The 27,740-nt window shown below is 41.6% G+C and overlaps 1 protein-coding gene across 1 annotated transcript in view; it reads right to left on the minus strand.

Moving 5' to 3' along the window:
- Positions 1–5,942: 5,942 nt before the first annotated feature.
- tspearb (thrombospondin-type laminin G domain and EAR repeats b) overlaps positions 5,943–27,740 on the minus strand; it is a 62,628-nt gene continuing 40,830 nt past the window's right edge. The window contains exons 9-12 of the mRNA XM_048533827.1: positions 24,819–25,048; positions 15,667–15,854; positions 7,378–7,479; positions 5,943–6,843 (exon numbers count right to left, since the gene is read on the minus strand). Coding sequence (XP_048389784.1) covers positions 6,690–6,843; positions 7,378–7,479; positions 15,667–15,854; positions 24,819–25,048 — 674 coding nt within the window. The 3' untranslated portion in view covers positions 5,943–6,689. The remainder of the gene's footprint in view (positions 6,844–7,377; positions 7,480–15,666; positions 15,855–24,818; positions 25,049–27,740) is intronic.

Here is a 27,740-nt window from a genome sequence, read left to right on the forward strand (position 1 = left end):
GTTTGTGATGTTATTTGAGGGATAATTATTGGATAGGATGTGAGGGATAACTGCTGTGCTCTTCTTTGAGTAGTATCATGAGATAGTTTACATCTTCCTGAAAGAACATATAGGGCCCTAGTTTAACACTTTGCCAGAAAGCAATTCCTTTAATACTAACTGAGATTCACTAGCCTTAATCTTGTGCTCAAGGCTCAGGAGTGGGACTGTGGAACCTACAACTTTTGGCCTCAGAAAGCTATCCAGAAAACCACTACTGACAATGTATTACTCAAGAACTGCCACCATACAGAAGATATTGACATATTTTACTTGTTAATCTGGACAAAACACCAGTAATTATTATTGTATGCTTTATTAAACATATATTAATAGAGAGTGAGGGATATCTCTTAGAAAAATAGTATAATTCTAACAAATCTAAACAAAACTTACCAAATAACCAATCCAAATTGTGTTACAAAAGAATGTGTCAATATACCATTGTACATGATTGTGGTAATAGTTTCATAGAATATGTACTTTTAAAAGAAATACACAGTCACATGTACAGACTAATATTTATAAATACATTAAACAGTATATTGTGTGTATTTTATTAGTTATTAAAATATTAAAGACTGACAGGATGAGGCAACAGCCATTGGGAGGTTGTCTGACAAGCTCTACAGATATGTCCAATCATAATCAACTCATGAAAGTTATGTATGTAATTATTGGTTATCAAAATAATGGACATGGACAAAAGACTATTTGATAGACCATCAAGAATCATCCAATCAGATAATAAAATGTAAATTACAAGAGACAATTGGGTAGGAATTTATCCAACTACAGTTGAGAACCCTCGTGAGGATGTACTAGTAATTGTTCAGGTTTGCATATGATGAATGGTGACCATTGTGGATGTGATATTGGGGAGCATTCAGGAATCATGGCCCAGCTAAGGCAAGGCTGTGGAAGTTGGGGAAAAATTGAGAATTTAATTTATTACAGTTGGTGATATGTTTTGTGATGTTGTGCAATTGGAAAATTTCCTGTTCGTCACCCTAGTAAAATCAGAAAAGCTTACAGCCCAGAAGGGAATCATTCAATCCCACTTTCTTGGGGTAACTATTTGTAAGAACTTTCCAATTAGACTCACTCTCTTGCTGACCCCCATACCACCATGTCTGCTATTAATCCTTCTCAATGTATTGTGGACTTCCACATTCTACTCTCTGAATGTTTGAAGAGGTTGAAAATTCTGCTGCCTGCGCTTAACTCACGTTATGTTCTGTTCGTCTCTCATGTTGATGCTCATTGACTGACCTTAGCTTCTAATTAGGCAAAGCATCATTTTTAAAATTCACATCCTTGTCTTTAAATCTCTCCATGGCTTTCCCCATAGATGTAATCGCCTTCAACCCCAGGATTCTGTGCCCTTCTAATTCTGGCCTCTTGAGCATCACAAATGTTAATCTTTCTGCCATGGCCTCCACTTCCACTTGCTGTCTGGGCCCCAAGCTCAAGAATATCTTCCATATGCCTTTCTGCCTGTTTACTTCAGTTTCCTCTTTTAAGACACTCTTTAAAGTATATACTTTTAACCCTGTTTTCGGTCATCCGACCTAGTGCCGCATTTAGATCATGTCTAACTTTGCAGCTGTGAAGTGCTTTTGAATGCTTTGCAGCACTATATAAATATGACTTCTTGCTGTATATATTCAGTTCCAATTTGAAAGTTACTACTAATCTGCTGCCAATGGCTTGTCAGGCTTCCTATGTCAGATCATAATAATTCACTGCCTAAAATGTTTAAGTTGTCTTCTGGCTCTTTTGTTTATTACTTTAAATCTGTATCCTCTGGCTTGTGGAAACAGTTTCTCTTAGCTACACTTATCAAAATTCTTCATAATCTTGAACACCTCTATTAAATCTCCTCTTAGTCTTCTCTGCTATAAAAGTGATTACACTTCTAAACTACCTCACTGGCTGTAAAGTGCTTTGGGATTTCATTGTTGACATCATACAAAGTGTTACATAAAGTATTCACTATTTCTTTAAACATTTCCAAAGCACTTCACTGGTGTGTTACTAGGCTGTGTACGAGGCAGAAACATTAAGGAATTTGGGAGGGTCATTTTGGAGCTTGGAACCTATTCAGCTGAATGACAGAGGTAGAGGAAGACAGAGGTGGACAAGAGGTTAGAGACAGAGGAACACTGATCTCAAGAGAATTGTGCAGCTGGACGATTCTAAAGAGATAGGAAGGAGTGAGGACATTGAGGATTTTGAAAAAAAAAAGGGAATTTTAACATTAAGAGCTGGAACCAAAGCAGGACACAGTACTGGGGTGATGAGTGAATGGGACTTCATGCAGATTAAAATATAGACAGCAGAATTTTGGATGAGTTCAAGTTTACAGAGGCTGTGTTAGAATAGTACCACTTTGGAAAGAGATACTAAGTGGGAGCAATGAGAGCATCAGCTGTACAAATGTCTGACTGATCTAAGGGTTAGACGTGATGTAGGAGGCGATTGCTGGAAGATTAAATGATCTGGAGGCATTCTGGAGTTCCCTGTTCAGTCATGATCCTAGCAAGGTCCTTCCTCCCAACAATGGTTTTGAGGATTAGGGAGAGGATACTCCCATCCATACATAAATACAATGGCCAAAAGACAATGTATTGTTGTCTGTGTGAACCATATCATAGGTAAGCTATTACATCAGACCAGATTTTCAGCAGAAAGCCCCAGGGTGTGAGAATATTTTCTTTGTGAAATGATTGGCTTAGGAAGACAATTATTGATTGAAAAGCCAGCATGTTCTTTAACAATGGACAGACATTGCGATTCTGAAATATAGCCAGCTAATCTTTCAGTTTAAAGACTGGAAGCTTCTTGTTGCTTTTTGAGCATTGACGTAGCGCTGTAAACATCTGGATGTCAAAATTTCAGCAGCAAGTCACCTGCAATGCACAGACCAGAGAGTGCAACAAAGGGCATACCATCATCTTGATTTTTTCTTGCCTCACCCACTGTAACCCTTGTCAGAGGGCACCTTAATACTACCAGATTTTAAAATATAGACAAACTGATGTAAATACAGTAGAAATAACAGCATACAAGTCTCAATTATGATGGATGACTGACCAGTCACTGTGAGTGTCAACATGAGATAGTTCTAAAATCATACAGGCACACCCATGAAGGATTTGTATTGTTTATAAATGGTGTCCGTAAGAACATAATAAATGTCCTCCTGTGAAAAGGCAACAGTTCTGTAAACTAGTGAATGTTGTGGGATAAACAGCAGATAAGTTAATATGTGATTACCATAACCAAATGGTGCCATAATCAAGTCAGCTTTAAGTTTTAATCCCATAAACTTTAAAGTAAATATACTATATAAATAAATACCTTGCTTTTTCTGATGCAAGTACCATATTGTATAGTCCATTCAGGCCATCATAGTTCTTTGAAAGAGCTATTCTGCTTTCTCCCCATTAGCCTGAAAATACTTGGTTCAAAAAGGCAGCTCACCACCACCTTCTCACGAACAAATGCTGGCTTGGCCAGTGACAGCCACATCCCATGAATAAAAATAATACAAAGATCTTTTGTACGACACAATGCAAATCATGAACTTTGCCCCACAACTGTACAGCATTTCAATATGGTCACAGCATAATGACTGACATTTCCATTCATCAAAGCTTGAATCTGGCAGTCACTGGTATTACCACTCACAAAGGCAGGATGAAAATCTATTGAGTAAACTCCACTGAAACTCCACTCCTGTGATTATTTTTGAAGAAGGCAGACATGTTTGCCCTGTACTGCAATGCAAAACAGCATGGGTAATTTCAAATAAAATAGATGCATCAGTTCTGAGGAAGCGCTACCGGATCCAAAACATTAACTTTGACTTTTTTCTTCCCAGGTGCAGCCAGACCTGCTGAGCTTTTCCAGTTATTTCTGTTCTTGTTCCTGATTTACAGTATCCACAGTTCTTTTGGTTATTTTTTAGATGCATCAGTGTCCACTCTTGAGGTTCAGATGATCTTGAGTCGTTGTGATAGGAGCATCCTTTTCACATCAATGAATTATCACAATAAGACATTACTCAACAGTCTTAGGATAAATTTGAAAATTATGAATTAACCCTCATGCAAAGCAAAGAGGATTGAAATTAAAGAGTAAAACTGAATGGTTGAATTATGTCAACATTCTTATTGTAATTTTAAGGCCCTGAAAAAAGGAGAAACTAATGTTCAACATAGATCATAATAACCTATAAAAGCAAGCTGACAAAACTCATATAGTTGTTGTATAACATTGAATGTGATGTCTGTTACCAACATAGGGAGTGGATTATCATAAAACTGTCAGCTTTAAAACAGGCCTTACATTTGGGGCTTCATGTCCAATGTTTTGTTGCCTCTTTATTTTACTTGATTCTAAACAGTGCAAATCAAATGCTCTATTTTAGTCCTATGTCCTCTATTTTTTTTTTGAAGCTACAGGGTTCAAACCTGGCTTTGTGATCTCTTGGTGAGTGAAGGTCAGAGCTGAACTTCTGTACACACGTCACCATCCCAGGTGAGTACTTGGATCCAGTGAGTGTGGGTGTTTGAGGCACTTCGGGTGTAAGTGGGTTGTAAGGAAACTTTGCTGCCATTCCGAAACCATCCTGAAAAATCAGTGTAAAATTGGAAGCAGTGTACACACTGTGGCCATCAGACTGTTGATCAGCATCCTAATCTTTTCACTACTGTTGTCCAGATAGAGTGTGGAAACAACAATGTGAGGTATTTCTTATCATCTCAAATTAATCTGATGAATGACTATTAGTAAACTGTTGAAATATAAGGAATATTCTGAACCTTGTGCCTCATTGTTGCAGAGAAGATCTGCTTGCAATTGCAAAACCTGCCTTTGTTTGTCTTTCTGGGATATTTTGTCCTCTACACTGGCTCAGAAGTACCTTGCACACATTGGCAACCTCAGAAAAGGAAAAATGTCTGCACATAATCTAAACATTGGAATGCTGGCTCAAACATTTGATCATTCTTTTATATGAGGATTGAATCCTCTTTAAATAAATAAATCAGAAATTAACTCTCTACTTGCAGATAAAGAGGCAACCAGAACATGGATAGTGTTCTCATGGTATGGATGATCAAGATTTCTGAACATTATATTCATACTCTAGAAAAAAAATAAATCCAGATGCAATTTAAACAGAAAATACACATATAAACCATTCTTCATTTGAATTAAATAAAATGTTTTCATCATTAACATACCAGAGTAAACCTATTGCTTTCTGAGGTTCTGTACAATTCCAGATACCCTGTACAAAGACTTTTCGAGAAGGTTCCTTGTGAGGAAGACAAATGTTCTTCTTGTCGAACTGAATTGTGAATCTGATCTCAAAGCTTCAGCTTAGGTCATGTTTTATGTACCAATGTAGGCACAGCTAGAAATTCCAGGCCAGTTGCATTTAGGTTTGTGTAGTTTCCTGTTGTATTCCAGGTGCAGGGTGATACTCCAGTCAAACTACAGTATAGTTTCCTCTTCCCAAGGCAAGCTTGGTTTCCCATCCCAGGTAGACATAAACAGGCTTCCTGTTCTTCCCAGTATGGAGCAGCAGTTTCAAACAAATTAAAAACACTGATAGGATGGAAGGACTCACAGAAGTCAAAGGAATCAGGAATGTTCCTTATCTCCTAGCCCCTCCTTACTACAGTATTTCTATCAGGCTGAGGTTCTAAGCAGTGGGTACCAATCCATGGTCTCCCAATTTGCTCAGAATTTGCCATGTAACACTTCGAGGTACACCTGCACTCTGAGTGAAGATGAGATAATTGTTGGTTTTTAAGGGGTCCTCCTATATTTTGCCTTGCACAACCACCACCCCACCACCCCCATGGAAAGCTGAAGACAGATCCTGTAAAACCATTAGATATTGCTACCTTTTGTAAAGGTTCCTCACCAAACTTATTTCCCCTTGGCTTTTCTGTCTGAGGTTTTCAACTGTTTTCATTTAGCTCAGCTAGGCGAAGAAATGAAAATGGTTCCAATTAGCACAGAGTAAGATGAGCCATAGGAATGAGATCTGAGCAGTAACAGTAGGGAGGGAGGCCCGCTCCCCCATTCTGGCCAAGAAATTTGTCTAAATGGAACAACAAATTCATGCAGCAGTTTGGATGCTAGGGGGAGTATTGTGTGCATATGTATACACAGCTATTATATATCTATCCTGTATATAGATTTATATAAATAAATAAAAATTATTTATAGCTCAAAGTCTCTGCCCATCCAAGAATGGCACACATCGTGGCTCATTCATCTTCACTTCTTATCACCCCAATATAGCATCTTCCAGCTTTTCCAATCACTTGTTCATGGTAGTATGGGGGAAATAACTGAGCAGCAAATTCATAAAGATTCCTAAAGAAAATAATCCAATGGTGTCTTCTCTTCATTGCTCACAATGTAATGTCCTGATCCCAGGAGTGAAAAGCAACTCTTAAAACAACGTAAGCAGGATTGTCCATTCTGCTAATAAAAAACTTGGTTAGCAAGGGAAACTACTCTCTGTAAGAAAGACCTTTTGAGTGACTGCTGATTTCAATGAGCTTAAGGACATCGAATTGAATCCAATTCCTTTTCTGTAAAGTATTGACTGAATTGCCCCTTAGTCAATAAGTCTTCAGTTTGAGCACCTTGGAAATGCGTTCCTTTGCACTGGAATAGATGAGGTATGAGCCATCTGCTGTGTGGAACTTTTCCCAGTCTGTGCATCCGTATGTTGGGAGCTGATGGACTGGAACAAAACTTTCGTAACCCTGCCACCTGCAAGAAAAAAAGGTCCATCAGCAACTGTTAGGTCAAATTTTGATATTTCAGAATGTACTTATGTTCAGTCCCTAACAGAAATGATGCACAATTACATAGCGATTTTACCATAATAAAGCATCCTGCACCATTATCCAGTGAAATTTGACACCAACATGTAAAGAGATATTAGGAGAAGCAGTAATGAGATGGAGTTAAAGCAGCACCTTAAAGGAGGAAACTGAGGTGGTGAGATAGGATTTTTCAGGAGGATCAAGACAGTTGACGGAACAGCCACCAATGGTGAAGCGATCCCAACAGTGGATGCTCAAGACATCAGAATTGCAGCTGGTTCCAGGAATTACAGACCGAGACAGAGAGGAACCAAAGCTGTGGAAGGATTTAAATGCAAGGTAGAAAATTTTAAAATTGAGGTATTGCCAGGCTGCTAGTTACTGCAGCTCAGTAAGCACAGTGAGAATGAATGAATAGGACTTTGCACAAGATACATTCAGCCCTGACATTCTCTCCTGTATGAGATAGTGCACTCACCTGTATATAACACTGTTTAAAAAAAACTTGGAGCCATCAAACGAGTTGGCCACAACCAGAAAACTGTCATCACCCACAGTGAAGAACTCCCAGTCAACTGCACTGTGAAGAAAATGAGATTAGCGCCTATGAGGCCATAGCACAATCTGTATTCTCTATTGGAAGTTGTCATATTCTACAAAGTCCTAGTTCTTACAGGATTCCTTCCACAAAAGCTTGTATTCATAAAGAGGATGAAGGCTTGATCGAGGTGTTTGAGATATTCCAAGAGGAACAACCCCTCCAAGTGCCCCTCCAAGCCATATACCATTCTGACTTCGAGCAAGATCACTATTCCTTCAGTCTTGCCAGTCAATATCCTGGAACTCCCTCCCTAACTGCACTGTGAGTGTCCTGCACCTGCAGCAGTTCAAGAAGGCACCTCACCACTGCCTCCTCAAGGGCAATTAAAAATGGGCAATAAATGCTGCATTTATCAAAGCTGCTCATTCTCTGTGACAAAATAAAAAAGTGAAAAGATTTGAATGAGTAAGAAATGAGAAATTATTTTACCTAAGCGTAGGATGTTGAGAGATGACCTTTTAGAGGTTTATAAAGTCATGATGGGTACAGGTAAGGTAAATGGCAGGTGGTTTTTCCCTAGAGTTTCCAGGCTAGGGGGCATATTTTTAAGGTGAGAGGGGAAAGATGTAAAAAACAAATGAGGGACTATTTTCTGAACAAAGAGAGTAGTTTGCATTTGGAATGAACTTCCAGAATGCAGGTACAGTTACAATGTTTAAAAAACATTCAGATGAGTACATGAATAAACGAGGGCAGTTTAATTGGGGATAATGGTTGGCATTTACTGATTGGATCAAATTGTCTGTTTCCACACTGTGTGACTCCTTGACTCTTCGGTGGTGCAGTCCAAAAACAAAGGGGGTAGAACCTTAAAGCTAGGACTAGGCCATTCAGGGTGATGTCAGGAAGCACTTCTGCATGCAAAGGAGAGTGAAAATTTGAAACATCTTCCCACAAAAACCTGCTAAGTGGATATAAACAGCTTATTTCTATACCCATATGTTTTCTTTGGAACTGACATACCAAGGGGAAAAGTGTTTATGGTGTATAAAATTGTAAGGGGTCTAGCTAAAATAGAAAAGCCCTATTCCTATCAGTTAAGGCATTCATTGTAGGGTGTGTGGGGAAGAGGTGCTTGGATTCAGGGTAAGAGTTTAAAGGGATTCTCCAGAAAATATTTTCATCCAGAAGATGGAGAGATTCTGGAACTCACTGTTTGAAAACATGTTCAAACCTGTACTCCTCAAAAAATTTGGAAGCTCTGGATATTCACTTGAAGTGCTGTAACCACAATGCTATGGGCCAACTGCTGGCAAGTTGGTTTGAACCTGGATAGTACTTTTTTTGAATATTACAACTTAGAGCTAGGCCCAGCGGCCTCCCTCTAAGCCTTAAAGTTTGAATAATACGCAAATAGATTCAAGAACAGCTTCTTCTCTGCTGTTATCAAACTTTTGAATGGACCTCTTAAATGTTAATTCTGATCTCTCTCTCTCTCTCTGTGCACCTTCTCTGCGGCTGTAACACTGTATTCTATACTCTGTTCTGCGACCCTGAGACACCTTGTGTGGTACAATCTGCCTGTGTAACACAACAAACAATTCTCACTGAATCTCAGTGCATGTGACAATAATAAATCAATTAATTAAATTTCTTCAATTCCACCAAGATTCGACAGAGAGCAATAAAGTCAAGATGATGTGGAGATTGCTCGTGTTGGACTGGGATGGACAAGGTCAAAAATCACACAACAGCTTTATTTGAAAACACAAGGCTTGGGAGCTCAGCTCCTTCCTCAGGTATAATGCGAGAGAGGGTATAAGACAGAATTTATAAGCAGAAAGCTAACAACTAGGTGTTTTCAAATGGACTCAAGACGGAAAAAGAACAGATGAGGCTGAGCCACTAGGTGGTGCTGTTGATAGGCAAACTCCACATAGATTCCAGTGAAGCTGCACAGGAACAGCACCTGAACTTCCAATTAGACACTTTACAGCCTTCAGGATTCAGCACAGAATAGACCCCAAATTCAGACCATCGTCTTTGATCCCCTTCCAATTTTCTTTCCTTTCCCTTTGCTTGTTTTGGTTTCATTTTCAGTCAGCAGCAGTGACTGGGCACACCTTTCATTCCTTGAAAAACTCAGCAAGTCTGATAGACATCTGCGAGACGAAGCACAGTTAATGATTTGGGTCCAGAACTTCTGAAGGAGGGTCATTGGACCCAAAACTTTAACTCTGCCCTCCACAGATGCTGCCAGACCTGCTGAGTTTCTCCAGCAATTTCTGCTTTTGTTTCTGATTTCCAGCATCTACAGTTCTTTAGGTTTTTTTTCTCTTTCATATATTTGTTAATATTCTTGGCTTGTCACCATCCCTGGAGGATCAACTCTGTCATTCTATTTCTTCTGTATTCCACTCTTTCACTGACATTCTGTTTGCGCTTGTCTCTCACCTCGTCCCGAATCAAAACCTAGTACATAAAGGAAAGGAAACAGACCAAACAGCCTAGCCAGTCCATGCCAATCATAATCTCAAATTAAGCTAGTCCCACCTGCCTGCTCCTGGCCCATGTCCCTCCAGACCTTTCCTATTCATGTACTCAACTAAATGTATCTTAAACATTGTAACTGTGCCCCCACATCTACCACTTCCTCAGGAAGTTCATTCCATGCATGCATCACCCAATGTGCAAACAAATTGCCCCTCATGCCTTTTTAAAATCTCTCCTGTCACCTTAAAAATGTGCCCCCTCATCTTGAGCTCCCCATCTGAAGGAAAAGACACCTACAATTAACCATACCTATACCCCTCATGATTTTATAAATCTCTATAAAGTCACCTCTCAACCTCCCACACTCCAGTGAATAAAGTCCCAGCCTTTCCAACCTTTCTTTATAACTCAAACCTGCCATACCCAGCAACATCCTGGTAAATCTCTTCTGAACACTCTCCACCTTAATAATATCCTTCCTGTAACAGGGTGGCCAGAATTGAACACAGTATCCCTGAAGATCTCTAACTTTCTCCTAGGTTCTAAGGGATAGTCACAGAGTTGAGATATAAACTTTGTTTTTGCATCTCTCTGTAGGTGCTACCATGACCTGATGGGTTTCTCCAGCCTTCTCTGCTCTTTTTTTTCAGATTTCCAGCATTCTGATTTTCCAAGTTGTGATTCTCAGTTGTGTTAAATACTACATTTGCCCCCACCTCACCTGCCTTCCCCAGTCCCATGGTCAAGTCTCCCTTGTTTCACTTACTAAGATCGGTCACCCTGGATACGGGTATAACATGACCACTTGTGTATACAGTTGATGGTATTGTTTGCACATAGATTTCTTATAACTGCCTTTAAAATTTGCTTGAATACTCATATAAATCAGAGGGTTTTTTAATTAAAAAAACACAATACTGTTGCTGGTAGTAACCTAAAGTCAACTGAAACATATTTGGTGCTGGTGGATCTAAATGATTTATTTAACGTGCATTGTTACTTTTATTTTGAACGGTGTGTTAATGTAGCACCATTAAAATTCTTTGTTCTTAAAACGCCAAACCTTGTCTTATTTGGTATTTAATTGCAAGTCTCACATCTCTACATGTTGTCATTAGTTTCAGGGTGTACACCAGCATTTTGCCCCTGGGCAACGGGAGGCCTAGCCGTGCCTGAGACAGACGAACAGCACTCCCAGACATTCAGGCACAGAAAAATCGATGGGTCAATACTTCCCAAATGTGCTGCATTTGCCCTGGCAAGAAAACAAAGCAGCTGCCTCTTTATAGGCAGCTGTGATATGAGCAGCAATGGGCCTTCCAGAACAGATAATTAAGGCATACCTACCAATGGGGGTGGGGAGTAAAGGACCTGAGGTCATTTAAAGGGGCCTTGCAGTTTGCAGAAAAGCCCAGTCAGAGCTCCATTGCTGTTTCAAATTTCCTGACCTTGTGCCACGACCCCTCCATTGGGTGTCAAAACGGCCCAGTTTGGGAACCCCTCATCTAAAATGACACTAACAGTGTAGTGCTGAGGACACAACAGACTGTCAGAGATAATGGGAACTGCAGATGCTGGAGATTCCAAGATAATGAAATGTGAGGCTGGATGAACACAGCAGGCCAAGCAGCATCTCAGGAGCACAAAAGCTGACGTTTCGGGCCTAGACCCTTCATCAGAGAGGGGGATGGGGGGAGGGAACTGGAATAAATAGGGAGAGAGGGGGAGGCGGACCGAGGATGGAGAGTAAAGAAGATAGGTGGAGAGGGTGTAGGTGGGGAGGTAGGGAGGGGATAGGTCAGTCCAGGGAAGACGGACAGGTCAAGGAGGTGGGATGAGGTTAGTAGGTAGCTGGGGGTGCGGCTTGGGGTGGGAGGAAGGGATGGGTGAGAGGAAGAACCGGTTAGGGAGGCAGAGACAGGTTGGACTGGTTTTGGGATGCAGTGGGTGGGGGGGAAGAGCTGGGCTGGTTGTGTGATGCAGTGGGGGGAGGGGATGAACTGGGCTGGTTTAGGGATGCAGTGGGGGAAGGGGAGATTTTGAAACTGGTGAAGTCCACATTGATACCATATGGCTGCAGGGTTCCCAGGCGGAATATGAGTTGCTGTTCCTGCAACCTTCGGGTGGCATCATTGTGGCAGTGCAGGAGGCCCATGATGGACATGTCATCAAGAGAGTGGGAGGGGGAGTGGAAATGGTTTGCGATTGGGAGGTGCAGTTGTTTGTTGCGAACTGAGCAGAGGTGTTCTGCAAAGCGGTCCCCAAGCCTCCGCTTGGTTTCCCCAATGTAGAGGAAGCCGCACCGGGTACAGTGGATGCAGTATACCACATTGGCAGATGTGCAGGTGAACCTCTGCTTAATGTGGAATGTCATCTTGGTGCCTGGGATGGGGGTGAGGGAGGAGGTGTGGGGACAAGTGTAGCATTTCCTGCGGTTGCAGGGGAAGGTGCCGGGTGTGGTGGGGTTGGAGGGCAGTGTGGAGCGAACAAGGGAGTCACGGAGAGAGTGGTCTCTCCGGAAAGCAGACAGGGGAGGGGATGGAAAAATGTCTTGGGTGGTGGGGTCGGATTGTAGATGGCGGAAGTGTCGGAGGATAATGCGTTGTATCCGGAGGTTGGTAGGGTGGTGTGTGAGAACGAGGGGGATCCTCTTGGGGCGGTTGTGGCGGGGGCGGGGTGTGAGGGATGTGTCGCGGGAGATGCGGGAGACGCGGTCAAGGGCGTTCTCAATCACCGTGGGGGAAAGTTGCGGTCCTTAAAGAACTTGGACATCTGGGATGTGCGGGAGTGGAATGTCTGATCGTGGGAGCAGATGCCAGAGATGCCACCTTTCGGAGGCACATTCAGATGAAATGTTAAATGAAGCCCAATCTCAGCTGCACACAAGAGATCGCCATAACATTTCTCCAAAAACAGCAGGGTGGAATCTTGGTGGTCCCTTCATTGATATATGTGGGAATTTACTGGCTGGTGTACAGCCTGCATTACAACAGTGAGTACCCTTCAAAAGCACTTTATGGGCTGGATGGCGCTTTGGGGTATCCCAGGCAAAAAAGGTGCTACATAGATGTAAGACTTAGTTTCTTTCCACACCACTTTTCCAAGACAGCTGGTCCTTGGCTCCTCTGCCGCCTGCTCCAAATCAAAGTTAACCTACTTCACAGAGCAAAAAGCAACTTATTGAAATACTTCAACAACACGTCTTGCATTCAGTGAAATCCAGGTTTAGGTAAGTCGGGAACCAGAGGATCAAAAACAGGCCATTCATCCCGATGAGATTGTTCCACAATTCAATTTGATTGTCACTGATCAGTACCTGAATTTTACCTTCTGTCTTGGTGATCAGAGCCAACAAAAACCAATCAACTTCCGTTTTGAAGTTTCTGATTGATTCCTAGATTCAAAAGCTTTTTGGGGATAGACATCCAGGATTCCACACCTTTATTGTGTGAGAAGAGTTGAAAGATGTCTCATGTTGCTGTGTTCCTACAGGGGCTTTCCTGATATTGTCCTTAAGCGTCCTGACTCTAATTTTAACGTTGTGCTTTCTTGTTCTGGACTCCTCTACCAGAAGAACTAGTTTTTCTTGGCCTACCCAGCGTATCTTTTAATCAACTTCAGCATGTCAATTAAATTATGCATGAATGAACAGAAGTCCAGTCTGTGAAACCCGCCCCTATAGTTTAAACTTATTAGTCACCATTGGGTTTGGTGTGGTACTGCAACCCCTTCATATCATTCCTAATGGGATGGCCATGGCCAGACCTGACTACAGTTAGACAAGATTCCACAATTGAATAGCACTTGCTGTGTAATCTTGAGTGTGCTATTAGCTACACTAATGACTAACTTAAGATAATCAGTTAAGCTTTTAGGAGTGGCACACACACATATTCAGGGACCCACTGCCTTCAAACAAAAGGAACATGTTCAAGACTTGCAACCTTTCTGACTTACTGAAGAACATAAGACCACATAAGAACTAACAGCTGGAGTAGGCAATTTGGCCCCTCGAGCCCTGTCCACCGTTTGATACGATCATGGCCGATCTCAACTTGGCCTCAACTCCACTTTCTTTCCCACTCTTCATAACCCTACACCCTCTGTCTATTTCCTCCTTAAATTTACTCAATGTCCCTGCATCCACTGCACTCTGGGATAGTGAATTTCACAGATTTACAACTCTTTGAGAAAAGTAATTTCTCCTTAGTTCTGTTTTAAACTTGCTACCCCTCATCCTATACCTATGGTGTCTCATTTGAGATTGCCTCAGATTAGAAAACATCCTTTCTATGTCTACTTACTTAATCCGCTTTAGCATCTTATATACCTGAATTAGACCACCCCTCATTCTTCTAAACTCCAGCAAGTATAAGCTTAAACTACTCAATCTTTCTTCATAAGACTTTGTTGCTGAAATAAATCAAGAGCAACGCCTCTGAACTGCCTCCAACCCAACACTCCTCCCTTGAGTAGGGTGACCAAAACTGTAAGCAATACTCCAGATGTGGTCTCACTAATGCCTTGTATAGTTGCAGCAACACTTTCCGACTTTTATATCCTATACCCTTAGCAATAAATGACAAAATTCCATTTGCATTCCCTATCACCTGCTGTACCTGCTAGTTTTCTGTGATTCATGTACAAGACACCCAGATACCTCTGCAGCAATGCACTCTGAAGTTTCTCTCCATTTAGGTAAGAAGTTGCTTTTCTGTCCCTCTGAACCAAAATGGATAACCTCACACTTGTCCATAACAAACTTCCTCTGCCAAATTTTTGGCCATTCACCAAACTCATCCATAGTCATTTGTACATGTCTTATTTCTTCATTGAAATGTGACACTCCTAGAAGCTTAGCTGATTATCTTAAATTAGTCATTAGTGTAGCTAATAGCACACTCAAGATTATTCAGTGAGTGCTATTCAGTTGTGGAATCAAGTCTAACTACAGTCAGTTCTGGCAATAGCCATTACATTAGGAAAGATATGAAGTGGTTGCAATACTATACTTTCCCGTATATTTTAGAGTTAAATGTACATTTGACGATAATAATTTCTACCCTTGCATCCAAGTCAGTAATACAGATTGTAAATAGTTGGGCTCTGAGGACCCAACCCTGTGGCACTCAACTAGTTACATCTTGCAAACCAGAAAAAGAACCATTTATTCTGACTCTCTGCTTTCAATGTTGGTTAGCCAATCCTCTATCCAAGCAAATAAACTATCCTTAACCCCAGGTGATCTTACCTCCTGGGGGTTTGGGATGTTAATAGTACCCTGCTTTCTCCATGACGATGCCTTGGCCAATCAGATTCAAGGGAAATCAATGGTTAAATGTTGTTAATTACTTGGTTAACTGGTTAACCAATCAGTATCCTTTTTAGTGTGCAGTATAAATTGTTGTGATTTTTAAAAATTTGGCATTTTTGAGTTTGTCCAGATGGTTGCAAGACAAAAGTCATCAGCAACCTTTAGCAATGGATAAACAGCTAGAGTGAGGTTTGGCCAGGACCATATTCAATTATGCAATCATTTGCACCACTTCATATTCCAGGGATTGAATATCAAGCTCCCATCGCTGAGGATCTGTTAACTGCCATTCTGCACGCCAAACTTCTTTGTTGTGCCTGACAGTTGAATGCTGAATAAGGGATCAGAATGAACAAAAGGAAGGTTCTATATTAGTGGGAGCCCCCCCCCTCAACCATAGACGCCCATTAAATAGCTACCTGTTTGTTGGAATGTCTTGAAACTTGACAAACATTTGAGCTGTGATGTTGAGTTCGTAGATGGTAGAATTAATATTGAAGGCATTGACTCTATTCACTGCCCCTGTCTCGTAGCTTTGGCTATTTGCAACTGCCAGAAAAACTCTCTCTTGAACACGGAAAACCTCCCAGTCAGTCGCACCATATGTCTGGAAAAGGAAGATAGAATTATTGTTCCTCCGATTATGAACAATTCTGATGACATACAAGCAAAAGACAAAAGCATCATCGACACTGTAATCAGCAGTACTCACTCAGCCGTAACCTGCTCACTGATGTTTAGTTTGGGTACCTCCAGGGCCATTCAGCTCATGGCCCTGTTATAACCTCTGTCTAAACATGGACTTAAGAAAGAACAGAAAGGACCGTCTTTGACATCAAGACAGGAGTCAATAAGAATCAAGAGGTCAGGGGAGTTCCCCATTGGTTAGTCATACTTTGCAGGAAAGAAAGATGGTTGTGGTTGTTGGCGATCAACCATCCCAGTGCAAGGGCATCTCTGCAGCAGTTCCTCAGAGAAATGTCCTACACGCAACCTTCCTCAGCTGCTTCACCAATGGCGTTCTCTCCATAAGATCAGAATTCGAGAACAAAAACAAAGTTGCTGGAAAAGCTCAGCAGGTCTGGCAGCATCTGTGGAGGAGAAAACAGAGTTAACATTTCAGGTCCGGTGATCCTTCCTCAGAACGCTAAGTTCTGAGAAAGGCTCATCGGACCCGAAACATTAACTCTGTTTTCTCCTCAACAGATGCTGCCAGGCCTGCTGAGCTTTTCCAGCAACATTGTTTTTGTTCCCGATTTACAGCATCCACAGTTCTTTTGGTTTTTATTCAGAATGCGAGATATTTGCTGATGATTGCACTTCTCTGACACTGAAACAATATCCAGATGTGGCCAGATAAGTGACAGGTAACATTGATGCCATGCACGTGCCAGGCAATGACCACCTGCAGAGAGATTGGACCATCACCCTTTGACATTCAATGGCATTGCCATTACTGAATCCCCCAGTATCAAAATCCTCATGAGTACAAAAGCAGGTCAGAAAGTGGGAATTCTGAGATAAGTAGCCCACCTCTTCTCTCCCAAAAGCCTGTCCATCATGTACAGTTGACAAGTCAGGAATGTGATCAAACTTGCCTGGATGAGGGTGGCTCCAACAACACTCAAGAAGCTTCCAGCCACATTAGCACTACACGTCTACCACCTACTAGCAGTGATTCAACTTTGCCAGGTTCCTTTGTTCCCAAGAGGGATTTTTAGAATGCCTCAGTAGATATTGAGACAATCCGCTATTATCTGCTCTGTCAGTTTAGTGTTTAAAAATGCACATTTGTTGCTCTTGTTAAGGCATCAACTAACAAAGCGATCTATCGCTTCCTGTGGCTTTTGCCTGTAGGACATCAATTCTGAGAAAAGAATTTCAAAACTTACCCTCACATCCAGCTGATCTCCGAGCATTTTGCATACCTCTACAGCATAATTTTGGTCCTCATCTGTTAAGCCCAAGTCTGAGTCTAGGTAACAGTCATTACTAACTGCTATTAGTATTTTCACAGCTCGCTTAACCAACCCTGTAACTACTTAGTCAAGGATCCATCACAGAATTCTTTGTTTAAAAGGCTGGAGTTTTGACAACAGATCCATGGCTTTTGATTTCATAGTGGAGAATTGGGTATGCATCCTTCTGTGCTTACAGCACTAAGTGCACCACTGTACCTTGTGTTCCTTTTCTATTTTTTGGCTTGAAACCTTCTTTCGGGATTGTTATGCTGGGCACCTTGCTGTTCCTGAATGCAAGCCACTTTGTTTTGTTATTGTACAAACTTAGACATGATTTTTCTCACGGTTCAACTTGGGGCTGACTCCCAACAGCTGTCAAGTTTGAAATGATATTTCACTGGGGTGGGGTTTGAATCAGCTGGCTGCCTGCATAAGTGCAGACAACTTGAAGATACCCTCAGTTTGTGAAGAAATCTTATTTTGTATTCTATTCAGAACCAACATCTAGACTGACAATATACATTGCTAGTTGCTATTCACCTCCAAATTTTTAAGGCTTGTCTCTTTGTTTTGTTTCTTTGAAAGAAAAGCATCCCAGCTGCAAATCATGTATTGCTATTTTTGTGTTATCTAAATGGAACACAAATTAGGTAGATGGATTCCATTTGCTTGAAGACCTCAGGTGGGTTTGTTTACAGCTAAAACAAAATATACAGTGCAGTGCAATCCCCCAGTCACAATCTGTGCTTTGAGTGCTGCAGAGCAGAAAGCCTGTGGTCATGCAACAACGCCTGGGCAGTTGACTTATTTGCATATTCAGCTGTTAATAGGACTTCACCCCAACTGTTGTCAAAGGTTTAGTCAAAAAGTAAGCTTTTTAAAGAGCATCTTAAAGTCGAGAGTCAGGTAGGGGTTGAATGGGAGAAGGAAAGCCTTGGAGGTATGAAAAAACCAACATGGAGAGGCTATTAACAAGTGTAATTAACTGTTCAGAGGAGCTCAGTCAGGAGAACGAAGCTCTGAAAGAAGAGAAGCAGGAGGAGAAACATAAACAACTCACTGGAGGATGAGACTCGACAAATATCCCCATCATCAATGATGGAAGAGACTAACACAACAGCAAAAACTATCAGGTTGAAGAATTTGCAGCAATCTTCAGCAAGAAGTGTCAAGTGGATGATCCATCCCGGCCTCCTCCAGTGGCCCCAAGCATCATGGATGCCAGTCTTCAGCCAATTTGATTCACTCATGTGATATCAAGAACAGTTGGGAGCACTGGGCCCTGACAACACTGTGGTAATAGTACTGAAGACTTGTGCTTCAGAACCAGTGCCCCCCTAGCCAAGCTAGCGCCAAAGGGTGGTACAGTGGTTAGCACTGCTGCCTCACAGTGCCAGAGACCTGGTTTTATTCTAGCCTCAGGTGGCTGTGTGGGGTTTGCACATTCTCCCTGCGTCTGCGTGGGTTTCCTCCGGGTGTTTCCATTTCCTCCCACAGTCCAAAGATGTACGGGTTAGGTGGATTGGCCATGCTGAAGTGTCCATAGTGTCCTGGGATGTGCAGAGTAGGCGGATTAGCTGTGGAAAGTGCACGATTACAGGGATGAGGTAGAGGGATTGGTCTGGGTGGGATGCTCTTCAGAGAGTCAACGTGGGCTGGATGGGCCAAGTGGCCTGCTTTCACACTGTAGGGATTCTATGATTGTACTTGCAGTTAGCAGAGCCACCATGAGTGAGCTGAAGGAAGAAAGGGGAAGTTAACAGTTGGTGTAGCTGCTTCAGCCACAGTTGGAGGAGTAGGCTGTAGAGGTGAAGAAACTGGTCATCATTCTCCTCCGTGCAGGAACATCCAGCAGTGCTTGAGTTGAAAGTGGTCATATCGATAAAGGAAGTAGAGCAGGGGCTCTATGCCACTGTACCCAAGTGTGAAAATCTGCGGCATAATGCCAGTATCATGAGAAACATAGAAGACGTGGGAAAGAGTGGCCAAACTGTCAAGATACCTCGTTGAAACTGAACAGAGATTGTGGGCATCAATCATCTGTCAAGAAAGCCATGGGTCCCTCACAAGTCAAGCAAGACCAACTCCTGGCTGGCTAGGTGGATTAGCTGTGAGGATGCAGGATTACAGGGATAGGGTGGGTCTGGATAGGATTCTCTTTAGGATGAATGCTTAGACTCGATGGGCTGAATGGCCTGCTTCCACACTGTAGGGATTCTACACCTTAGGAACAAATTTTTACTTTAATTAGGACACAGCACAGATCCATCTGACTGATTCGGGAATGGGGGTTGCGGATTCAAGATTTAAGTTATGAAGATAGGTTGATCGGATTGGCTTGAGTTCAGAAAGCTGAAGGGTAATCTGTTTGAGGTGTTTAAATTGATGCAAGAATTTAAAGGATAGATGGAGACCAGGACAAATGCGTATCTATTTCTCTAAATTTGCTCAAGGCCACAATGGTGTGGAATTAGAACATTCTTTTCTTTACACAAAGAATTGTGGAAAAGTGGAATATCCCCCAGCCCCTTCCCTGGACAGTCTGCTGGGGCTGTGAGCCAATTGAAATTTCTAAGACTGAGATTAATTGTTTTCTATTAGGTGATGGCATTAAAGCAATATCTAACCCGAGGCAGGTAGATGGAGATACAACCCAGTGAATACTGGAGCAGGCCTGAGGAACTGAATGGCATCCTTCCATTTTCAAAGAGAATGGAAGTGAGGCTTTTCAATTAGAAAGATGCATGAGGAAAAGGGAATTTGACAAGACAATTCCTGTCAGCTGTCACAGCAACATCTTATCATTTACTTGTGTCAGCTGCTTGCATCTCTCAGTCTATCCCCAGGGATATTTCTGTACCCTCAATCAGAGTTGTCATCTCAAAGCGAAGCTATTCCAAAAGAATTCTTTTCTCCAAACAAGATGACGTCAACAAGTTAACTCACGTTTCCAAATACAGATATATTTTCTTATATGACTGTATTTTCTTTTTTAAAACTGCATTAATAACTATTAAAACTGTTGGGGACATTCTCAAAGTGTATATTGATAAAACTTCACTTTACATCGAATTAACCTCAGCTCGAGTCTTGGAGACTGGGATTTCTCCAGGAGATCTATGTATAACGGGCTGTTGTTTCTCTGGGAGATATCTATATTGTGACTGGGATTTATCCAGGGAACACCTGTACACTGACTGGGATTTCTCTGAGGTATCTGTGCATTGCATGAGATATTTCTGAGGGGTATCTTGTGATGATGCTGTCACTTTAAAAGGTTATTTTGTCCTGGGTCTTTTTTTTGAAGAGAGATTGTACGGCAGAGGTACCAAACTGGCTACTTTGAGACAACTTAAGTAAACAACTTTGGAGGCCATGTGCTTTTTTCTACAGCCTGAATGGATGTGGCCACCTCTCACAGATCGGGATTTCTAGGTATTGGTTCCTTCAGTAGCATCAGAAGCTGTTTGGGATCTCAGAAAAATTGGAAGCTTTGGTGAAAGATTCCTAGCTTCTACTTTCTCAGAAATTTCTCTTGATGTCTCTTCCTCCTGGATTGGAGAACTGCATATGTGTCTGAATACGCCTTTTTGCCAAGGGGTGTGTTTATGGGATGTTACTATATTGGAGCAGTTAATTAGTAATAGTTACTGCATCTATTATTTGGTTAGGTTTTCCAGTAGTTAAATTATTCTAAATTCCTTTATCTTGTTTGTATTTTCACATATGTGTTTAAGTAAACTGTGTTTTGTTTAACGGTGAGTAGTTTGACCAGTCACATCACATCTGGAACACACACTTCATATCCACCTCTAAAATAAGAGGGTCTAAACTACCTTCTTAAAATTGGTAAAATTGCACTGAGATCTTTCTGGGAGACATCTATACACTAGCTCAGGGAGGTGGCTGTACACTAATTGATGTCTCTCAGTCTTTCCATCAGGAAGCCATTACACACTAAACTGGAGAGCCTGCAATAGGGCTCCTTCATCAGGCATTGTGGGCAAGATTGGCCAATTATCTTTTATCGTTAATGAGATCGCTGTTGCTTCCAAGGCTGGAGAGAAAAAAATTGGTTAATTATGAAGAGCTGAGATGGCACTTGCGAACTGATGTTGTTCCAGGAGATGTAACATCGAATCGTTAGCAACATGCAGTTGACAAGGAGGAAAGATCTATGATGAAGCCTGCCTGTCAGCTCTGCTCCTTGATACTGCCACATGGTGACTATCCTGTATGTCCTTGAAATGAATACAAAGCACGAGCGGCCTTGATACCTCCCTCTGCTCAGATTGTGAAACCAGCTGGCTCGGAAAATGAAATTTGATTTGCTTGGAACAAGGTGTAACTAATCCTGCAAGTCCTGAGGATTAAGAAATGTAAATATTTTGTACACACAGCACCTTCAGGATTGTGCTGAGTTGTCAGTCATTTGTAACCAGTGCCCTCAAGATGACGCTTATTTGGAGATCAATTCTGTTTTAATTGTAAAATCTTCCCTATCCTATAGCTACGTCATTAGAGATAGAGAGAAATGATTGGTGCTGGTTTAACCTGAGGGTCACCATGCCTCAGGTAAGGGGAGAAGTTGAGAACACTGGACCTTCGTGGTAACCTCAGCCAGTGTGGGAATTGAGCCCGTGTTGTTGTTGGCATCACTCTGCACTGTAAACCAACATGTCCAGCCGACCAGTTTAACTAACACCCAGCACTGGAAATGCATTCCTCTGAAAACCCACCACCGATAATAGCTTGAGTTTATATATAGCCTTGAACGCAGTAAAATGTCCCCAAGCTTCTTTACTGGAGCACAGCCAGAGAAAATTTGATGTTGAGTCTCTTAAGGTGATCAAAAGGAGTACACAGGGAGAGGTTTGGAGAGAGAATTCCAGAGTTTGGCATCTAGATAGTTGAAGCAGCAGTGTGGGCAGCAACGCTGGGAAAGTTAAAATCGAGAATGCGCAACAAGTCAAAATTGCAGGAACACAGATGTCTGAAAAAGCTACAGGGCAATTACAGTTTTGGCAGAAGCTGGTATGGTTGTGTATGGACCTTTTTCGGAGAAGGAAATGTATTGTTAGGGTACTGGCTGGCTTCCCATAGACACGTGACTGTTAACTCTGTTGCAAGTGCCTTCGGGTGCCATCATCTGGGTGCTGACATTAAACACTTGTGAAAAAAAGTGATGTCAGGAATGGTACAGCTGAAAATGTGTGGAATTTCAGAGCTGTAACAGAGCCAGCAGTTACAAGGAAGGCAGTAAGGAATATCCAGTCGAAAACGTGTGGCATTTTTAGAGCTGTTAAAAGAGGCTATTGCTAGAAGAAACAGCAAGGGTGCAAAGTAAATGCAACAGCCTACAACTCGGAGTTGTTGGCCAATTCAAAATGGCTGTGCATTTTCCAATCTCCACGGTAGTGGAAATAGGAGGAAATTTGAGGTGCAATTGGATTTTTTTTCCACTATTGGTAGCAAAACATGAAATAGCTACGGAATTATTTTTTAAAAAGATGAGCAAATCAGATTGTAGTCATCGTATCAGTGAAAGCTGGTGAAAATGTGCAATAAAGCTTGTAGCAGCCTTGATCTCATGGCAAGGCAGAAGAGCCAGAAAGGGGAGATTTTGAAAGCTTTGAAGATGCACTTTTTAACCCATATTAATGTTGTGTATGAACAGTACGCTGTAGGCGAAAGTAAGACAATTGATCCGGACATGATTACTTTGGCACATCCCGCTGGATCTGTAAGTTTGGATAAGTGAAAGGGGAATTCATTAGAAATAAGATTGTCTTAGGCATGTGGGACCCTGCTGTGAAAGCACATCTGCAGGGAGCGGAGAAAACTACACTCAAGAAGGCTACTGGCATGTGCAGAAGCTCTGAGATTGTCAATCATCAGCTAAAGCATGTTAATCGAAAAACCTGGTGAGGCTTTCCATGCAACTGAATCTAGGCTGAATGAAAACAATTGATTAGAAGAAAGAGGAAAAAAAATTTGCAGAAAAGTCAGGAGAAAGTTTAAGGTTAGAGGGCAGTATGTACATATTATGGAGAATAAATATTATGCAGCTGTGAAGGAAAGGCAATAGAGTGAACTGTAAATAATTTAACACATTAAATGGAGGGCTGCGGTCTCCCAGAGCATGAGATAATTGGAGAACTCATCAAAGATTGTTGAACTTTTAGCTTATTCCTTCATTTTCCTTGTTTAAACTACGAAAGACTTCAATGTAAACTATAACCAATTATTTTCCTACTATTCTATGAAATAATGCTTAACTTTTCAATTCTCATTTCTCTAACTACTTTGTACTTAAGCTTTTTTTGTATCTAGGTACTTTGGTATAAATTATACACTTTTCATTGTACTTCTGTGCTTGAGTACACTTCACAAAAAAATCTAAAACCTGAAAAATCTAAATCTAAATTGAGAGAGGAAAAAGGTGGAGAACTTCATATCAATTTCACACTGCAATGTTGTCTTAATGTTTACAGAGATACAAACAGAAGCCATATTTTCAAAATTCATCCGCATTGCTATGAAGTTAGATTCTATCCAAACGTGATTTTGGTGAGCAGTAGTCACTGTGTAATTGCAGGGAATTCTCTTGTCAGTCAATTATGTGAGAGTTGACAATGAGACTATAGAGAGCTCATTGACATGATATATGTGTACTCAATGAGTACCCATGGAGGGGTGGAGTTTGGATTCAGTTAGTCATCAAATCTGAAATAAAATGCTAATCTCGTCAATAGTCATGAAACTACTGAATTGTAAAAACCCATCCAGTTCCCTCTATGAGAGGAAGTTTGCCAACATTGTAGAGTCTGGCCTGAAAGTGATATCCAGGCCCACAGCAATGAGGTTGACTCACATCTGCTCTCCAAAACAACCTATTAAGCTGCTAAACTGTATCCAACCCCTGCAGGGAAAACCATTCATATACTGTCCTGGTTTGTTCACAGTACAGTGGTTACAGTGGTACCTGTGGAATCTTGTTGTGTATTACACAGATTTTTTTTTTGTTTTGGTCATGTAAGAGTGGAGACGCCGTTTCAAAATAATTCATTTCCTGTGATAGTTTTTGATGTGTTCCCAAGTAACACTTATAGATGGAGTTTAGACGCAGATCACCTATAATCTCATTAAATGATGGAACAGCTTTGAGGGGCTGAACGACCTTTTCCTGTTCCTATTTCCCATAACGTGTTAGGATGCTTTTTATAAATGCAGACACATGCCCCTCTCTCCTCATCTAGTGGGGTCTTTTGCCTACTTAGGAACTTGGCAGAAATATAAAGAGAAAATGCTGAAGAAAACAGCAGGTCCAGCAGCATCTGTGGAAAGAGAAATCGAGTTAACATTTTGAATCTGTTTTGACTCTTAAGAACTGAGAGGGAATAGGAAATGATGGAGTTTATGCTGTTAACAGAGGGAAAGGAGGGTGTGGAGCAGATTAAAGTTGTTAACTGCATAAAAAACACCATTTTCTATTCTGAAGAGACATATTGGACTCGAAACATTGCCTCTGTTTCTCTCTCCACAGATGCTGCCGGACCTGCTGAGTTTCCCTGTTCTCAGATTCCCAGTGTTTCCACCTGGGCACTTACCGGGATTGACTGGAAAAGTCGGAACATTCCTCCCAGCCGGATGTAAATCCTGGAGTAGATCCGGGTTGATGTCCCATTGAAGGTATTCGCCACGACTAAGAAGGAGTAGGGTCCGATCGTAAAGAATTCCCAGTCATAGGCTCCCGAGGTTGGAATGGTCTGGTTCCTTTCAAACAGACGGGTGTTGGGGTTCCACTTATAAATGATGCTGTCAATATTATGATTGTCTCCTTAAAAGGTAGAAATAAACCCAGTCAGATACCAGGACATAACCCCCAGCCCCCGCTGAGCAAACTAACAGGCTCCTGTCCACAGACACTCTCAGCTGAGCAATAAAACAGTGACTACATTCCCCTGACTGACTAACAGGCTGCGGCCAGAGAGAAAGAAATGAGCTTGTGTCTCAACTCCTGCCAACACTTTAAAGCCAACAACGTACTTTCAAAGTATAGTCACTGTTATATAATGTGGGAAATACAGGAGCCAATTTGAGAACAACAAAAGATCCCACAAACAGCAATGAAAGAAATGACCAAACCATCCACGTAATTTTTCACACCAAGATAACAAAGTGTGAAGCTGGATGAACACACAGCAGGACAAGCAGCATCTCAGGAGCACAAAAGCTGACGTTTCAGGCCTAGACCGTTCATCAGAGAGGGAGATGGGGAGAGGGTTCTGAAATAAATAGGAAGAGAGGGGGAGGCGGACAGAAGATGGATAGAGAGATTCCCTGAGGTTGGTCCGGAGGGAGGAGGGTAACTTCTTCAGGTTAGGCATCCCTGGAAGAGGCTTCGCAGTGAGGTTACAACTGTGATCAGAGATAATGGGAACTGCAGATGCTGGAGAATCCAAGATAAGAAAGTGTGAAGCTGGATGAACACAGCAGGCCAAGCAGCATCTCAGGAGCACATCCAGCTTCACACTTTCTTATCTTGGATTCTCCAGCATCCGCAGTTCCCATTATCTCTGATCATGTAATTTTTCACACCGGCTGGTTTAAGGGATAAACATTGGCAGGACACCAATGATAACTCCCCTGCTCAGTTTCAATGAGGGCCATAGGATCTTTTAAGAGGGGAAGCAGCGTCTCAGTTTATCCTGTCTTATCCAGAAGACTGCCTTTCTGGGCAGTGCAGAGCTCCCCCAGCACCACATTAGGAGGAAAAGTCTGGATTCCGTGCATGTGTCTTGAAGTGGGGCATGAATGCTGAGCCACAACTGATAGCATACAACAGAAGCTGGTGATTGCTGAATACAGGCATGTGAGTTTGTATATTGCTCTATGTACAAATATGGCTCTGAGTATCTCATCCCATGTGAGAATCGAGTGGATATATTATAATGTAATCCCAATGTCTAGCTAACAAATTGTTGCTGTCTGTTTTGCCTTTGCTCATCCAACTTTCAATATAAAGTTAAAAAGTTGGTTTGACTTGATTCTTCCCCCGCTTGACACTGCGGAGTGACAAGATTAATTTAATTATAGTTACTTGGTGGTACAAAACATGAATCTTGCTAAAAAGACAAACTTTGCTGGAGCTTTCACTCTGCACTCATCAGGACAGACACATGAATACCAAATAAATTATTGTCATCTGAATTTTGGCATTCTTGCATTTGTCCTGATGAATGAAAGGCAGAAGGCTGTCACAGCATGTCTTTCCTTGCAGTAGTATTGATTTAATTATTTAAGCTCCTCAGCCCAAACCTGAAATTCAGATTGACTGTGATTTGCTTGCACGTCCATCTCTGAAATTACCCTGTCTGCTTGTCTTGTCAACAGTTTTAATATCTATTTCAAAAGAATACCAATGAAGGCTGATCCCCCACTGCCTCCATAGACCACCTCATTGCCTTTCTAACTGTATCAATAAAAGCAACACAAAGAACACTGAGGGTTGGCATAAACAAAGCATTCAAAGACTTTTCCAGCTTTTGTTCGGACTTGCTGCTTTGCAGCGGTTTGTCTCGTGTGCAATGGAATGAAACTATTTCTCTGAAAGGTTAGCATATATTTTGGATGTTCTGTATTGTTGTGTCATGTCATCCAAACTCTGGAATTCATTTAATGGTCCCAGGCAGCATGGGTTCAACAGTCAGATTCAAAGCTTTTAATGCCCCGCGCTCTCGTTCCAAAGTCCAACTTAATTCGATCATAATCAAAGCCTGACGTTTTTGAGCATTTATTTCAAAAACGGTAAGCTTATATTTCTGCAGCATCATAATGTTACTTAAAGGTGTCACAAAGGGTGAGCAATGAAGTCACAGAGTGATACACATGGAAACAGACCCTTCGGCCCAACCAGTCCATGTCGAACATAATCCCAAACTAAATTAGTCCCACCTGCCTGCTCCTTACCCATACCCCTCCAAACCTTTCCTACTCATGTACATATCCTAATGGCTTTTAAATTGTAATTATACCCACATCCACTACTTCCTTAGGAAGTTCATTCCACATGCAAACCACCCTCCGTGTAAAAAATTTACCCCTCATGTGTTTTTAAAATCTCTCTCCTTCAAAATGCGCCCCCTAGTCTTGAAATTCCTCATCCTAGGGAAAAGACAACTACAATTAACTCAGTATCTGCATTATTTTATAAACTTCTATCAGGTTACCCCCCAACCTCCTGTGCTTCACTGAAAAAAATTCCAGCCTATCCAGCCTTTTTAACACAAATGTTCCAACCAGGCAACAATCCTGGTAAATTTCTACTGAACCCTCTCTTAATAAGATCCTTCCTATAACTGAGTGACCAGAATTGGACACAGTAGTAATTATTTTGAAGTGCAGTCACTGTTATAACGTGGGAAATGTAGTAGCCAATTTTCACACAGCAAGGTGCCACACAACAGCATTGTGCTGGTGACTAGATGAACTGTTTTCTGGATGTTGCTTGAGAGATAATTATTGACCAG

The sequence above is a fragment of the Stegostoma tigrinum genome, chromosome 7, assembly GCF_030684315.1.
Source record: "Stegostoma tigrinum isolate sSteTig4 chromosome 7, sSteTig4.hap1, whole genome shotgun sequence".
NCBI classification, from domain to species: domain Eukaryota; kingdom Metazoa; phylum Chordata; class Chondrichthyes; order Orectolobiformes; family Stegostomatidae; genus Stegostoma; species Stegostoma tigrinum.